At 49.8% G+C, this 16924-nt stretch overlaps 1 protein-coding gene across 11 annotated transcripts in view; it reads left to right on the forward strand.

Moving 5' to 3' along the window:
* Positions 1-16924, forward strand: part of ZC3H18 (zinc finger CCCH-type containing 18) — a 50742-nt gene that overhangs the window by 20153 nt on the left and 13665 nt on the right. For 7 of the 11 annotated variants that reach the window (XR_009819713.1, XR_009819712.1, XM_062007131.1 and 4 more), the window contains 5 exons: positions 1021-1053; positions 2615-2741; positions 3813-4105; positions 15262-15462; positions 16494-16619. Coding sequence is in view for 9 of the 11 variants with exons in the window: in XM_062007131.1 (XP_061863115.1) it covers positions 1021-1053; positions 2615-2741; positions 3813-4105; positions 15262-15462; positions 16494-16619 (780 nt within the window). In the remaining 2 variants the exon portion in view is untranslated. The remainder of the gene's footprint in view (positions 1-1020; positions 1054-2614; positions 2742-3812; positions 4106-15261; positions 15463-16493; positions 16620-16924) is intronic. The other 4 variants (XM_062007127.1, XM_062007128.1, XM_062007129.1 and 1 more) reach the window with 3 other exon arrangements.

A 16924-nucleotide genomic window follows, 5' to 3' on the forward strand; every position in this document is an offset into this window, starting at 1 on the left:
CTCTAAAGGTCCCTTCCAACCCCCACCATTCTGTGATTCTAAAATATAAAGTGTTGGAGACCTGAGACATCCTCCTGTCAGGACTGAGAGAAGGCAGAAGAAGGTGCAAGGATGAGTCAGTCAGCTCTGGGAAACTTGCTTACCAGTTCTTGAGCCAAGAGGTGGAATGGAAAAAGAATTTGGAGAGAGAGGCTTGTATTCTGCAGGAACACAGGCAGATCTGTTTCTCTCTTAAGGAATATGCATTATTTCTGCTTTCTCAGAGAGAAAAGTATTTGCAAGGCTTGGTTCTGTCTACTTCAGAGTGAATGAACTGCAGGAAAAGGTCTGAAAAGGAGCAGGTTAAGCTTCTGCTCATCAGTCTTTGCTCTGGAGCACAATTCCTTTCCCCATCTCTAAGAGCAGCCATCTACTTATTCTGCAGAATGTAACAAAACAGTTGCCCACTATTAGTTTTTATACCTGTGTAGAACTCAGTCTGTATCTCAGCCTTCTCTTTGTCCAATGAGGCTTTCGGTTACCCCTGGGACATATCACCAATACCCTGTGGGTTGCCCATAGAGTGTCTTTTATGATTGCATGCCAAACCTGGGAGCGGATTTCTGGTTGTTTTATGCCACTGCTTCACTGGTGTAAGAACTGTGGTGTTCAGGGACAGGGCTTTCTGTGTTTTCATATAGTCAAGGAAGAAAAAAAGCCCTGTTCATGTAGCTGGTGTTAAACAGAAGTAATCAAACAAATGGAATCCCTGAAAATTCGAGCACATTGATGTATAACCACACTGTGACATTAAAATATCTCCATTGGTGTGTAAAGGCCAGAGTTATAAAGCTGCTGCTGTAGACTCTAGAAAATGGTGGTTTTTTTCTCACACACTTCTTGCACAGATTGACACCTTGCAGCAAACTAAGCAGTGGTGGTGCAGCTGGGATGTTAAGAAATGCTTTCAGGACTGTCTTGTGGCATGTGAAGATGTCTAAATAGTTCATGAATCCCTTTTTCTTTTTTGAAAAACTATAGGGAGGTGGACATCAAAGAAAACATTAACTATGGGTAAGCAGGTCTTTGATTCCAGTACTGTTGCAACTGTAAGAAAATATTCCCTTTCCTTTCTCCATTGCACTTCTAAACAAAACAAACTTCCCAGGCCACAGACTGCTGTCCCCTCGGGTGTGGCGGGGGATTTATTCAATCCACGGATGTATTTGACTCTTGGGATGATACCAATTATTCCCCTAAGGATTTAAGCACTGAGTTAGCTGAATGCTCAGCAGAGAGGCTTCATTAAAGGCATAAAAAGTCCACAAGTGTTACAGGAAGGGATTGAGGAGATTTGGACTCTAGGCTGGGTTAAAAAGCAAAGGATTTTCCTTTTTTGGTGTAGCTTGAGATTTTGTTTGTGTCTCTCTGAACACCTGATGTCACTGAATCCAGGCTGTTGTCTGGGTGGCATCAGGAGTTGATTGCTGGGTTAAGCATCTGTATTCCACATTCCCTGGTACTCTTTCCCTTGGCTTATTGTTTCAGACAAAAAATAGAAACCTCAAACCATTTAAAAGCACTGAAAGAAACAGAGGTAGCCACTTGACTTGCAGGGCAGCACTTCCATCTTAGCCTCTTACAGATCATTTGGCACTTTTTGAAATGCAAAGCTGGGCCCTTTATTCCTCTTGCTTACAAGTCAGAGTCTCCTTGTGGATCAGCTGTAATTTGGGAGCACTTGCCCTACAATCTTTGTTCTGCCACTGACTCCTCTGTGGCCCTGGAAGTTTCTTGTGTCCTGTACCCACCTCCCCATCTACAATGGGTCTGGTATTTTCACTCCAGGTGGCTGGCAAGGATTGGATATGGTTGAGTATGTGAATGAAAAACAACAGCTCATGTTCATAGAATTTGTTACAGTGAGGAAATAATGCACAATGAAGGGGGGGGGGGGGGGGTAGCTCCTTTTCCTCCCTATATTTAGAATTGAGCAAGGTGTGCTCATCCATTTCTGTTCTGAGGGGCCAGCATTTGTTTTCCACTGGAGAGCATCAGCTGCAGATGCAGTTCCCTTCATTGCATGGAGTAACTCCAGGCACAGGGGCAGAGCATTGCTGGCTTGCCCCTGGCTTAACTTCTCCTGGTGCACAGCTCAGCAATACTGGTGTCCTGTGCTGGGATGCACCCATCGCCTCCAGTGGCAGGGGAGGAGGAGATCACCAGCCCCTTCCACTTGTGCTGTGGGGGTGTGGGAGGCTACCTGTGTGTGCATGGAGGAGGGAAGGCAGCTGGAAATCAATGAGGCAAAACGTGTCTGAAGTGGCTGTGAGAGCACTGGGTCTTTCTGTGCTTTTACCACATTGATTTGAAGGCTCAATTGGAGTTCCCGACATTTCTCCTTTCTTGTGTGTGTTTATCAAGAAAGGTTTGTGCTTTTCTCTGATAAGCTTCACTTTAAACCAAAAAAGAGTGTTTCTGTCTGTTTGGGATGTGTAGGAGACACACCACCTTGGCCATTGGGCTCGTGTGTCTTGTCAGTGCACGGTGCCTCAGAGCTGACCTAGAGTATGTAGTGTGTGTGTGGCGACAAGCTGCTGTTTCCCTTTCTAACCTTCCCTGTTTTTCATTGTAGGCTTGATCCCTATACAGATCCCTATTATGACTATGAAATAGAACGGTTCTGGCGTGGTGGGCAGTATGAGAATTTCAGGGTTCAGTATACAGACCCCGATCCATACCGTAACTACAGAGTAAGTAAGGTAATACCCCTTCCTCTGCTTCTTTCCGCTTTCTTCCAGGTGCTTCTGGTGCTTGTGTTCCCAGTGCAGCGCCTGAAACGGGACTTTTCACCTGTCTGAGATGCTTCATCTGACAGATAGTTAAACCCTGACTCCATTGGGGCACAGATCACAGCCTAGGTGCAGGGATGGGGTCTGAGATGGGAAGGTGGTTGCTCCTCTGCGTGAGAAGCCCTTGTGCAGAGCTCATGGCCACGCCTGGGGCTGTTCTTGGAAATGTAGGAGAGGGAGGGAGTTTCCAGGAAATAACCTGCCTGAGGAAAGCTTTGCTTGTTGGTCATTGGGACAGACAGGAAGGGTTAGATCTGGGCAGGCTTTGTGTACAGACAGAGGCTCCGGTGTGACTGTCCACTGCTGGTGGAGTTGCACGCTGGGTGAGTCAGAGGAGGAAAGCACCCAGGCAGTTGTGAAAATCCCAGGTGCAGGCAGTTGGCAGTTGCACTGCTGGGAGGTGTTGAGCTCAAAGAATAAGGCCATGAACCTTTTCCCTCCACTTCCTTTTGGCCCTCATGCAGACTGTTGTGCCTCGAGAGTAGCGGCAGGAAGAATAAATCCTGCTTGTTGGGGAGCTTGTCAATGGTGTTTGTCACATCCTTCAACAAGTGCCTTTCCTTGCAGTGCACACACAGGAGCCCATCCTCGCTCTGGTTGCACTGGATGCACCAGCAGTTACGTTCATGGTGCTTTGTTTGTTAATCAGCTTGTTCTGAGCACGACGGGCAGTGAGAGGGAATACCTGGAAACATCAGTACAATGATTTCATAAGCAGAATAAGCCAAGATAATCTTTTGACTATTGCCTTTGGAAATTACAGCTGTGGTGAATATGATGGGTGCTGGTTTGTTCCTCTCCACTTTCTGCCCACTCAGCAAACACTGATGGGCCAGCAAGTGATGGGCCGGCGAGCTCCAGATGCTGGATCTCAGTTTGGGGGGGGGGGGGGGGGTGTATGTCATTCCTCCCCATCCAACACCTTGCTGTCAGGAGGTGTCACCCACGGTGTGCTGATGACTTCCCTTTCTCTTTTTTAAGGAAAGAGAGCGAGAACGAGAAAGGGAGAGAGAGAACAGGCAACGGGAAAGGGAACGGGAGCGAGAGCGCGAGCGGGAGCGGGAGCGGCGCCAGCGGGAGCGAGAGCGCGAGCGGGAACGGGAGCGCGACAAGGAGCGGCAGCGGCGGAAAGAGGAGTGGGAACGGGAGAGAGAACGAGTGAAGAGAGATGAGAAGGACAGACAGCACAGGGACCGCGACAGGGACCGCGACAGGGACCGGGACCGGGAGAAGGAGAAGGACAAAGCAAAGCCCCGGTCCCCGCTGCTCCCCAGGTGAGTGTGTGCGCCGGTTCCCCTTCAGCTTCCGGGTGATGTTGTTTGAGCTGTGGCTCACAAACAGGGCTGCTCAGGGAGGTGAAGATCCCTGTTGTCCACAACTCTGGAGTAAAGTGGCGGTTCTGAGAGGAAGGCAGGGCTTTGAGAGAGATTTGGCCACTAAGTGGAGCTCAAACATCAGTAAGAATCGAGTGTGCATAACCTGACTGGAAGAGTCACAGAATCCTTTGGGTTGGAAAAGCCCTTGAAGCTGCTGCAGGCCCAGCCCTCCCCTCACCCTGCCCAGCCCACCATTAATGCCTGGCCCTCAGCTCCACGGCTTTGGGATCCCTCCAGGGCTGTCAGGGAGTGTCAGAGAGGGCTCCTGTCTCCCCTCAGCCTCCTCTTCTCCAGCCTCAACACCCCCATTCCCTCAGCCCCTCCCCAGCACCCTTGTGCTCCAGCCTCTTCCCCAGCTCTGTGCCTGGCTCTGGCTACGCTGCAGCCCCTCAGTGTCCCTGTGGCAGTGAGTGAGGGGCCCAGCACTGAGCACAGCCCTGGAGCTGCAGCCTCACAAGCACTGAGTACAGGAGGAGGAGAGCCTGTAGGCATGGCGATGTTCAGCTTGTCCCTGTTGTTTGAGGCTAGAGTATGCCTCAGGAGACTGGCTGAGTTCCCAGTGCTGAGAGTCCTGCAGATGGGGGGTGACTCCCTAAGGCCTTGACAAATGTCCTTTGATAAGAACCAGATCTGGTTTGGGAGTTCATGGGTAGCCAAAGTATCTGGAGATGTATTAAGTAGGGCTTCAAAAAGAGGCTAGAAAAGGTAAAGGGACTGTATGCCTTGAAATGAGTCCCTGCTAGGCATTAGAGTGGAATTGCAGTGTGGAGTAGGGTTCTTGCCTCTGAATGCCCATTTTGTCTGAAAGTGCTGGTTCTGACCTGTGTGAAAGAGGAAATTGAACCAGGCAGACTGAAAGGCTGGGAATTTCAAAAGTGAATCCTGTTTTGTTTCTCTGTCAATTATTTAAGTACTGTGGCTTACCAACATCTGAGAGGTGTTTGTAAAGCAGTGTATAAATATCACAGCTGAATATAGAACTTCCCATGAGACAGCTTCTAATATTGCAACATCTTTTGGTTCAGAACTGGGGAAAAGGATCAAATTTCCTGCTGAAGGACATCTCCAGGAAAGCTGATGAGCTGTGGTAGTGTCTTGGAAAGAGTGGCAGAGGAAGTTTTCCAATGGCATGTCAAGGAAAATGTAGGCTATGTGCGCACTGAGACAAGAAGGGCTGCAGGGAAAGTTGTTCCCAAGATATATTGAAGCTTCTCCATCTGGTTAATGTCTGTGTTGCTCCTCAGGCACTAGAAGGTGTGAAACATCATGAGCATGAGAAAAAATGTGTTTTAACAAAAAAAAACAGGGCCAAGAATGCCTGGAACCTGGTGTCAGGAGTTATGTGGCTTGTGGTGGGAGCAGAGTTTAGTCTTGAATCTGAGCTGGAGTTTCAGTTTGTGTTGGTTTTGGAGGATGACCCATTTTTGCAGGGGGAGGTCACAGTTCCAGAACAGTTGGAGGATGTCTTGTGATGGCTCAGGTACAGGCAGAGTGTCAGACTGCAGGAATACATTTAATTACACACTTTACTTACAACCATCATTTATGAAGCTTTAATTACCACAGTTACTGTTGGCTTTTGCTCTCATTGGGTTAGTGATGGAAGAAACCTTGCTGTCCAGAACCATGTGATGAAGGTGAGGACAGTGATGAAAGTGACATCAGCTAACTGGCAGCTCAGGTTGTTAGTCATTGACAGTCCCCACATCCAAAGCTGAGGCTGCTGGTTGCTCTTTCCCTGGACACTCCTGCTGGCTCATGGGGCAGGGTTTCCTGGCAGAGCTTTCACTGTTAGTGCTGCCCAAGGTTTGGTGGGCAGGAGCAGTGTCTGAGGTCACCAACCTGAGCTGCACCTCACCCTGTGTAACTGTGTGAGCTGAGAAGTGGGATTGACAGTGGTCATGACATGACATGCTTTGTGGATACAGGTTCCCTTCTTCTTCCCATGCCCCTCCTTCTTGCTCAAGGGAGCTGTGGAGGCTTCCTGGACCTCCAAAACGGGCTTCTTAAGGCAAGCCTTGGTAAATTAGAAGTAGTCTTTTATATGCCACTCTGCTTTTCTTGTTCTGAGTCTGCTGTTCTTTCTAGAAAAAGCAGATTGCAGAGAATCTACAGTTGGAAGCATCCTCAGCCTTGTCCTGTAACGTGAGTGCTGATGCCTGTAGGGCCAGGCAGAGAGCTGGGGGAGAGGGACAGCAAGCTGGGCTTGCTTTTGGCTTCATTCGTGCAGGGCTTTAAAAGCTGGTGGCAGGAAGCATTTGTGATCTCTGTGTTAAACAGGGAGCTGGTACTGAGCAGAAAGCTTTAAAATCTCCCTCAAAAAATCTTAGGTCAGCATCTGTACACGTTATCTCCTCTTGGAAGAGAGTTTAATTCGGGGCAATACTTACCAGTAAAGCCCAAAGCCTTGTGTTGCTGGGGACAGCTCTCCACGTACCCTTAATGGCACTTGAGTTCCCAGTGCTGAAGCCCATGTCACCATGAACACCCTGCCCCCAGCACTTACACCTGTGGGGGTTCCTACAGAGAAAACTATCCCAGTTAACAAAGGGAAAGCATAAATTCAGCCCCTTTTCCCTTGGAGAACACATCCCTCATCCATCAGCTTGTGTTTGCTGCATTCCCCAGGAGCCTCCCTCCTGCTCCCAGTGGGACTCAGTTCAGGGCAGTACCGTTTTTTCCCCCCCTCTGTGTAACCTTTTTGCCAGGCTCCAAACTTCCTGGTGGAGGTGAGGAGCTCCAAGCTGTCTCACCTTTGCCCCAGATACCTTTGTGCCCTGCTGCGAAGGGACAGGTTTGACACCTTGGGATTAAACAGCTCCCGAAGTTTGTTTAGTGTGTGAAGTGTTGGTGATTGCTTGGTGCTTCCTGGGAAGCAGGATGCCTGATAGCAGCACAGGGCTCACCTCTGGGGCTATTTATAGACTCTGGGCTTTCCCTAATGACTGGATCCCAGCTTTTGGCAAGTCCGGCCTTTCCAGGCGTCACGCGGCCACGCTGGGCTGCAGGCACCAGGCACCTGCCCGTTAGCATTCCTGCTCCCAACGGAGCCCACGCCGCTGGAGAAGCTGGAAAACTGCTCCACAGGGGTTGTGCAACCCGTGAGGAGCTTTGCCAAAGGCAGAGCTGAGGATGTCTTGTAATTACAGGTAGATGTCGGCCTGCCCCCGTTGGCATAGGAGCTCCCTCAAGCAGAGGCTGGAGGAAAGAACAAAGTGACCTACAGAATGCAGAGGGGAAAGGGATGAAAGAGAACTCGAAAAGCTTAATAGCCAGGGACATGAAAACAAATTCCCTCTCCATTCTCTTGAAAGCAGGAAGGTTTAATCTCATCTCTGAGCAACAGCAGAGCAGTTAAGGCTAATCACACAGAGAAGCCAGAGGACTTCCTGGCATCACTGCTTGCTACAGATGAGGAGGATTAGAATTTAACAACAAACAAAGATTGTAAACCCTAATGGAATCAGTGGCAAATGTTTCTCCTTGAACCTTTTAAAGGAAGAGGCTGCAGCAGCTGAGCTTTGAGTAGAACTATCACACGTGGGTTGGACTGCTTTTGAGGGAGTGTGTGATTGCTGCTCTATGCTTTGGGTTTTTTTTTCCCCCTCAAGTTTAAGATGAGCACTCCAAGAAGCTTATAATCTCAGATTGCAATGCTAGTAGAATTGTGCCTCCTCCTCCCTCCTCGGGCATCAAACACTTAAACAAGCCAGGGCACTTTATGATCAGTTAGAGGGATAAGTTGGCTGGCTGTCCCTGTGCTCCCCATCTCCAGAACGAGTTCTGATGCCCCAGGCTGTGGCTGATTTTGCTGAGTGCAAAACTTCTGCTTTTATATCTGTCTCGCCAGTGTAGCTCACTGTTGTGCAAAGCATTGTCAGGGATAAAGTGACATGAAATACTTCTCTTGAAAGAGACTTCAAGCAGTGCAAAATGTTCTTAGCTGAGCTGCTGGCCTTTAGCTGTGGGCAAAGGCCCTACACACAACATAGTCATTTGCTTTAATCCTCCTGTTGTTGCACAGCCCTGTATCCCACCATCAGGGAACATGAGGGGACACTTTGTTCTGTGGTGGCCAGTGACAGGACAAGGGGTAACAGGCACAGGCTGGAACACAGAAAGTTCCACTGGCACAGGAGGAGAAGCTCCTTTGGTGCTGGGGTGAGGGAGCCCTGGCCCAGGCTGGCCAGGGAGGGTGTGGAGGCTCCTTCTCAGGAGGTTCCCACCTGGACATGTTCCTGTGTCCCCTGAACCAGGGGAACCTGCTTGAGCAGGGCCCTTCCAGTCCCCACCACTCTGGGATTCTGTGAAGAACAACAGGCTCAGTCTTGCTGGCCCATTGGCTGGGGCAGCACTAGCTGGTTGTCCATCAAGCAGGGAGGAAGAGGACGAAGCAGTCCCATGCTACGGGTCCAGGAGATGGGCATTGGTTCATCTCCCAGCTGGATTATCTAGGGGAGGGGGACATTGTGGGCCCTTGTGAGAAGCAGCATGGGAAAATGAACCTTCTGGTGAGGAATTTGCCATCTCTGCTTCTCAAGGAAGTTTGTCCAAGTTTGGCCTGAGCCCATAGAATCACAGCATCGTGGGGGTTGGGAGGGACCTTTAGACATCATCCAGTCCAACCTCCCTGCTAAAGCAGGTTCCACCTAGACCAGGTCACACAGGAACGTGTCCAGGAGGGTTTTGAAGACCTCCAGAGGAGCCTCCACACCCTCCCTGGGCATGATACAGACCCCAAAATCCATGGGGTGCTGGTGCCAAGTGAGATGAGGAGGAGGTGTTGTGAGGTGGGGTGTGTGTGAGGTATTGTCCTCAGATGTCCCAGAGTCTGGACAGGAGGTGCCAGCAGCTCAGAAGCTGTCAGGAAGACACAGTGTCCTGGTAAACTGTCCTGTGATTATTGCACACACAACAGTCTTTTTTTGGAAGGAAGTTTTGTTCAGCTGGGCTAAAGGCTATTGATGGAGTGTACTTATGCAGCCATTAACCAACAAAAATAACACCTGCAAGCAGGGACACTCTGAAAATTAACAGCAATGACAGAAAGGGCAACTATTGTGTACAAAGGGTAAAGCCTTTCTAGAAACCCTTCCAGCAAGGAGTGTCATGCTGCTTCCCAGCCTCTGTTGAGGTGGCAGTCACCTTTCCTTGTGAGATGCTGGGTAATGCTGCAGACCCTGGGACAAAAGGTTCTGTGTTCCCTTGGTGGAGCTCACCCCTGCACTGTTTTATTTCAAGCTAGTTCAAGTTGACTTTGTAATAGATGCTTGTTAATCTCTGGGGTGAGCACAACACTGAACTGGATAACCTGGAGTCTAAAAATCAACGAGTGCAGGTTACCCAGGGCTTGCAAGTCATAAAGTGTTGGAATGAGGTTGATTAGATAAAGGAGTGGCAAAAGTGAGGGAATGCAAATGGAGTGATTCATGCTTGTGTGTGTGTGTGATCACAAAGCAACTGAACTTGAGGAAGAATCTGTGATTCTAAGTGTTCCTGGGTTATCATCATCTTTCCCAGCAGCTTCTGGTGGTCTCCCCATGCCTCTGGATGAATCTGCTCGATGGGTGTAGGGGCTCTGTAGGAAAGCAGCTGTTGCTCAAATAGAGTCTGAGCGTTTCAGCAGGCTCAGTAATGACATCTCAGCCTGTTGGGTAAGGACAGTGCCACAGCACGGTGGATTTTGTCTTCTCTTAGTTTTCCCTGTGGAAATGTTGCCTCTTTCTTAAGTCTTCTGTTTGTTCCTGTTGTCCTGCTGCAGAAGGAAGAGCAGGCAGGATAGACAGCCATGTGCTCTCTGTGGTTTTGAGTCAGGCACTGATAAGACCGTGGAGCTCTCTGTATTAGCCTTACACCCATGGGACGTCACTGAGGGGGGAAAGCAGGCCCTGTCTGGAGGCACAGATGTTCTTTCCAGGTGTCTGCACTTTTCCAGGATGGCTTCTTGGAGTGCAAGTGAGTTAAGAGAAACAAATGGCACCAGGTCATTGTGTTTCCCAGGCTGAAACAGGGTTCATGGCAGGAGCTGGACCTCTGTTCCTCCCACAGCACGTGCCCTGTGGTCCTTCATGCTCTACGTGCCCACACTGCAGTGACAAACGTCACAACTTGCTTACATCCCCGTTTTGTGTGGCATGGCTTCCAGAGGGAGCAGTGGAACCTGCTTAGACATCTCTGCTCTCCTTCACACTCCCAGTCCACTTGGGAAGGTAAAGACCTTGCTCTGCAAACCCAAGTTCTCCCCAAAGCACTTCTGTTGACGGGAGTTTCCCTCAGTCTTCGTGGCTCTTGAGGTTCTGCCTTCGCTTCCACAGTAGAAGGAGAAGGGTTTCGTAACCCTCCATCAAGATGAAGGGCATCGAGTGACTCAGATGTGGATCTCAAGGAATGTGTTTTTCTGTGGCGTTTCAGAGATGGAATTACTGAAGAGATCTCCCACACTGGGTTTTATTAAAGCATTGCAAGGACTGGGGCAGAAGCACTGTGCACGAGTACCTCTCCTTTAGAGGAGGCTCTCAAGGCGTCAAATGCTCAGCCCTTAGGGTAGATCCCCTCTCAGATATGTTTATCTGCCTGCTGTGATGATTTCATGCTGTACGTTCAGATTGTATCGCCACTATTTAATTTCAAAGCCTCTCCCCATCAGGCTTTGAAGAAATCTGGTTGGGTTTTTTTTTAAGTGCCTGATAACTCTGCTTTAGATTGAAACCTCTTGAGAAAAGCTTATCCTTTGCTAATATTCCCCTGAGATCAATGGGCACCATCCCCAGGCTTCAGCGTTTCCCATCGTGGCCGCACGTAGGTGGCTCCAGGAGCTGTGGCGGTCCCTCTCCAGCCACACCGGTGACTTTGTTGCGCTGAGGTGAGAGGAATCTTCCAGTGTGTGTGCCACACCGCTGGAGTTGATTGCACAGCAGGCTCAGCTCCCTTCACAGCTGCCTTGGCACATGGCTCCCCACCGTCCCTCGAGCCCGCTCCCTCTGGAAAATTCCACTGGCGGCGCAGGAAAACTCGCGCTGGCGCTGCTGACGCAACGGCTGCTTTCCTGCAAGAGGCAAAGAGGCCTTTAAATCATCAGTGGACTTTCCTCTTTCAGCAAATGGATCTGTAACTGCCAGCCAAAACAGCAGCCCCGGAGCCAGGCTGACGTCACCTGTGGCTGTGGGTGATAAGGTTTGCGTTACCTGTGGGAGCCGCGTCGCACAGGGAGGGGGGAGGAAGGAAGGAGGGAAGGAAGGAAGCGCTTTCCCTGACGAGCTTGTTTTCCCCTCTGAAGATTAGAAATGCTTCAGCATCATTTGCATAATACATGAGGAGGAAAACTTGAGCTCCACTGCTCCACTTTCCCCCCCCCCCCTTCCAAATTCTTGTCGAGTTCAGTGACGTGCTTCCAGCGGGGTTTATTTGGGAGCCGGAGCGTGTGCGGTCAGGAGCTGGCTGACCTACCCCGTGCTTTGCTTTGCCAGCTGGAGCTGCCTTTGTTCCTCCTCTCACTGCCAAAGCCACGTTCAGCTTCAGTTCTCCGCTTGATTGCTGTAATTAAATTCCAGCCCAATCTGCATGAACGTGTTCCTTCTGGAAAATGAAGCGTTCCGTCGTTTTGAGGTTCAAATGGGCTTCGGAAACAGCGAAGCTCTGCAGACCCTGCTCCTGCCCTGCTGACGCAGGGTGCTGCTCCTCAGGGCTCTGCAAGGAAATGATCCATCTGTCTTGTCTCTTTTACCCCCTCTGCTTCTCTCCTTCCCTCCTCTGTTCACTGTGGGTCAGCTCCTGCGGTTGTTCAAGCCCTGCCATGGGCTGGTTGGACTCGCTGACCCATCAGCAAACTACTATATTTTTCTCTATATTTTTCTTTTCCCCCCTCTCCCTGTTCAGCTGAGGAGCTGAGTTGGCCCATGGAGAGCTCCAACAAGCACCAGCTCCAGCACGAGGCAAAAAGGGGAAAATTGCTCAGTCCTAAGAGTGAAAATGAGGAGAAAGCCTTCCCCTTCTCTGGATCAGCGCAGCGCTGGCAGCAGCTGTTGTGTTTGGGGCAGCCTTCCTGCCTGAGCTGAGCTGGCATCCAGCTGCCTGCTGCCTCTCCTCAGCAGGCTTTCCTTTCTGAGCCTTGTGGCTTCCTCCACTTTCATCCCAGCGAGTACATGGTGTTGGTACTCGGGAGTAAATCTGATTGCAAGCCCGACTGTTCCGTGGGCTGTTGGCATCTGGTAGTGCAGCTCCTCCTGTCTCTGACTGAGGTGTCAGGCTGAGGAGGGTGGTGAGGATCTTGGCTCTTGCTGCAGCTTACTTTCAGTTCTGACTCCTGAATTCCACTGGAGGAGACAAGCCAAGCAGCATCAGATACCAGCCCCTTGTATGAAGCTGAGCAAGTTTGTTGGGTGATGCTACCTGTTGGGCACACAAGGGCTTCTTGAGGAAAGGCTTTTTGTCCTGACGGGAGCATGGGCTTTCTTTCTTGGCTATGGCACCGTAACGTGTTTGTTGCTGAGTCAAAAAGCCAAAGCATATCTAGAAATGAGGCTTTCTGTTGTGGTTTTCGTGGGGAAAAAGAACCCCTTTCCTCCAGAAAGTGACTTCATGGAGAGAGAATTGCATCTGACCCACTAATAGGTGCGAGCAATGAGATTTGCTTTCACAGTCATCTTTGCCCCAAGCTCGCGCCCAGGTTGTGGAGTTCACTGGAAGTTGTTCCCACGTGAGGTCCAGCTCCCAGCATGTGAATGTGGGCAAGGTGGTTTGGGGAGAGAGGGAATAAATCTATAGGAGATTTTTCTTTGTGTACCATTGCAGGAGAGAGTTGAGCCTGGTGACGGGACAAAGTCACTTGTTACTTGTTGGCTTTCGTGTTTATCACCTTGGACATGGCAATGAAAAGCTTCTCAGCAGGTTTATCCAGGTCTTGAGGTGGAACTGCCTCTCAGCCCAGCTGTGCCAAAAGAATAGTAGCCCTGATTTCCAAAGCATGCAGCCTGCATATGTAGTCTAGCATTATTCATGAGCTATGAACAGCTCCCGTAGGCTCCTCTGCTGCTGTTCAGCCTGCTGCTTGATGCAAAGCCTGTAGGCTGTTCCCAACCTTCTTCTTCTTCTTCCTGCTTTGCACTTAGCTGCTTTGAACTTTAAGATAAAGATGGCTTCAGAATAACTTTGTGCTGCATCTGCTGGAATGAGAGCTTGACCCCAGCTACAACTGGTGTTACCAGAGTGTAAATAACAGGTCCAGTCTATCTCAAGCCCATATTCAGAAATCACAGTCTTCCTCCACAGTGACTCAGGTGTAGTTGTGGCTGTCATATGGAAAACTCGACCAACTCATGGCAAAGAACATGTGCTGTGTTAAATGGTGTATGTCAGAGCAGTGCTGGAAAGGGTGGTGATGCTGGTGAATAATGCTGAGCCATAACCCTGCTTGGGCCTCACACTGGGCGGTCAGCAACTTTCTGTGCTGATACATAAGCACCCGCTTCTGAAGCTGGATGGAGATTCGGGGGAGAGGTGAAACATGAAAGAAGAGTTTCTCCAACCATAACATTCTGTATATACTGAGATAGATGTGGGACAAAATGCAGAGTTTTTAAGTCAGTGTCTGTTAGTTCTGGAGTCAGGGAAGAGCTGAGAGGCCGTGGGAGTCTTGACACTGTTGAGACTGTTCCAGTACTGCCCAAGCAAGGAGCAGATGAGGCTTCTTGGTGGCTAGTGAAGCCTTCAAAGGGCAGAACAGGCTGCTAACAAAGAGCTCTAATTATCCTGTTGTCTGTTGAAAAGGTGTTGTGGCAAGAAACTCAATCCTTAGAGTTATTAGAAAACTTGGAGGTTACTTTTTGTATCACAAGAGGCAGAGAAAGTCCAGTAGGGAGCGGTTGCTTCAGCCTTGTGACTAACAGGGCTGAACCCAGGGATGGAAGGTGCCTTTCCTCCCTCAAGTCCCAGGAAGAGAGGGTTCATTGTTTTGAGAAATGGAGTATATGCATTGTTGTACATGTAAATGGAGTGTGGTGGACTTCATAAACCTTTAAGCAAGCCCAAACTTTGCCTAAAACCCGAGGGAGAAGGTTATGAGCAGGTAAGGGGAGAGTCACGTGCAGATTAGAGTAAGGGTCAGGAAAAATCCCGAGTTACATCACCCATAGATAAGAGAGGCAATAAAGTCTAGGCCTGAAGAAACTCAGCGTGGACTACTTAAGGAACTATCTAGTGCAGGTGCTGAAAAGTTAGCTCTCAGTCATTTGCAGAGATTGTGGAGAACAGAAGCCCAAAGAACCAAAACACCACCCAGGGAAACACAAGTAGAGCCTTTAAGAGGGAAAGGATGAGAGAGAGGGTGTGTAGCTTGACTAGTCAACAACTGGAGAGCACCTTTGGTGGTGTTTATAAGCACCTAGAGAACAACAGGGTGATAAAACAGCCATTATGAACTACTTTATGCTCAGTTGATGAGGTAACTGTCCCCTTTGTAATCAGATCTATGTGTCTTGGCTGTGGCAAGGCTTGTGACACAGTGATGTTCTGATAAGGGAGCTGTAGGAGAAGGATTCAGGCTGAGTCTCTTCTCTTAGTGCCTGCTGGTTGTTTCCAGCCGTTTGCTGTGTGGAGAAGGAGTTTCAGTTGCACAAAGCCTGCCCTTAGTCTTACAGTGTTTAGTCTTTTCATTGCCCTGGGGGCTGCCTGCCAGGTTTGAGTTCCTCCAGCTCTAGCTACCTGACATAAGAACAACCAGGTTTCCCTGTTCTTTTCCCTCTCTCTTGTGCTTGTTTGTGTTCCTTGGAGGCTGAGAGCTGGAGCTGAAACCAGCTAGTACCTCACCGCTTGGTCAGGGCAAGGGAGTAGTTGACAGGTCCTGCTGTTGTGATGGACTTGCAGCTACAGACTTCCAAAGTGACAGCTGTTGTAACACTTCCCCACCCCAGGATGATGCTGAATGTCTTGCAGGGGAGGTGAAGAGCCTCATACTGATGTGAAGGATGAACTCATGAGCTCTCCTGTCCCCGTGTTTCTGTTAGCCTCACTCTGTTAAAAAGCCAGTAACAATCTCTTTCCTCTTCTGTGTTTTCCAGCCGTCAGCCTGAGCCACCAAAGAAGGAGAAGGAGGCCACCACAATTACCACCACTCAGTCAAAGAGGGCAGATGAATGGAAGGATCCCTGGCGCCGATCCAAGTCCCCCAAAAAGAAGCTGGGCTTGTCCGTCTCGCCCAGCCGCGCGCGCCGGCGCCGGAAAACCTCCGCCTCTTCAGCTTCTGCTTCTGGCTCTTCAAGGTGGGTGAAGGCAGAGAGCCTGGCACCTGTGAGTGTGCCAGGGAAGGTGGTGTGACTCTGTAGAAGATCTTGAGAGCTTTGGGAAGGCAGTTCCAAGCCTCGCCACTCAGTAGCAGCTGCGGCATATAGGTAGTGAGGTGGAAGCCCAAGGGGTTGTGTAACCCCTGGTGGGTGTGAGGTGATGAAGAGTAAGGAAAGACAGGCCCTTGGAAAAGACATGCTTCAGGGTAATTAACTTGGAAGCTCTCCAGAGGATTTGGAGCTCACCTAGATGAAGATTGACCATAAGAGGAGCAGAGGGAGCTAGAAGCTGTAAAAATTGCAGCCTCTTCACTCCAGGAGTGCTGAGGGCACGAGGTGAGGCTGCTCCAGGAAGAGTGTGCTCATGCTGCTGGGAAAAACTGGGGTTGTGGAGGCTTGACAGAGCCTTAGAGGGCTGCAGGGGAGCTGGGAAAGCAATGGGTATGAAGAAAAAACCACCTCTGAGAAAGAAAGAAGCACCTTGAATCGAGGATGGTCGAGGCAGAACCTGGATCCATTTTCTTTAAATGCTTGAACTTGAAGCTCCTGAAAAGAGGGGGGGAAAGTATCAGAGAGGAATGAGGAACACACTGCGTTGAAGATAGAGATCTATAAACCAAAGCCCTCCTGAAGTAGATATCTTTTCTTGCTGGGATCACTGCACCTGAGATTTCTCTGTTTTCTCATACCTGTGTGACCCAGCCTATCAGGACATTGTCTGGTGAACAAGGCGTAAAACCCTGTGGAAGGGTTCTCAGAAAGGGATGGAAAGCCATTAGCTGAAGGAGAGGGGAAGCCTGTCAAAGGCACAAAGCAGGCAGCAGAAATGGGATCTTCTCTAAAACAAAAGGGGGGGCTGAGGAGAGGCTGTAGCCCTGGGACACCATCCAGGGGAAGGCAGGGAACTTTTGGAGCAGTGCTTGAGAACTTAGGAAGAGTGTACTGCAAACCAGGCCTTGGTCTCAGGGGACTCCTCCAGAGTCACTACATTTTACTGTGTTTTCTTTCAGGTCCTCTTCTCGTTCATCCACATATTCTGGTTCAGGTTCCTCACGCTCTCGTTCCAGATCATCTTCTTACAGCTCGTACTCTAGTCGTTCTTCAAGACACAGCTCTTTCTCAGGCAGCAGGTCCAGGTAATGGCTCCTTGGATTTGAGAGCAATAACAGCTACTTTTGCTGCTGCTCTCAAGGGCTGACTATTTCCTTTTAAACAAAACACTCAAACCACTTCCCTGAAGCAGGGCAATACGATAGACTGCAAGCAGCTGGTGGTTGAGTGAAGCAGATATGTCAGCCACCCCCTCCTCTCCCCTCTATCCCTCACCCACGAGCACTGTGCAGTTCTGGCTGGGCTGTTTCCCATGCCTGTGGTAGCTGGGAGGATGGAGGAGCCTGGCTGAGATGGAAGTTTCCATCATTTGCATTCTATGGCTGGAAGA

Source organism: Colius striatus, chromosome 14, assembly GCF_028858725.1.
Source record: "Colius striatus isolate bColStr4 chromosome 14, bColStr4.1.hap1, whole genome shotgun sequence".
In the NCBI taxonomy this organism is placed as follows: domain Eukaryota; kingdom Metazoa; phylum Chordata; class Aves; order Coliiformes; family Coliidae; genus Colius; species Colius striatus.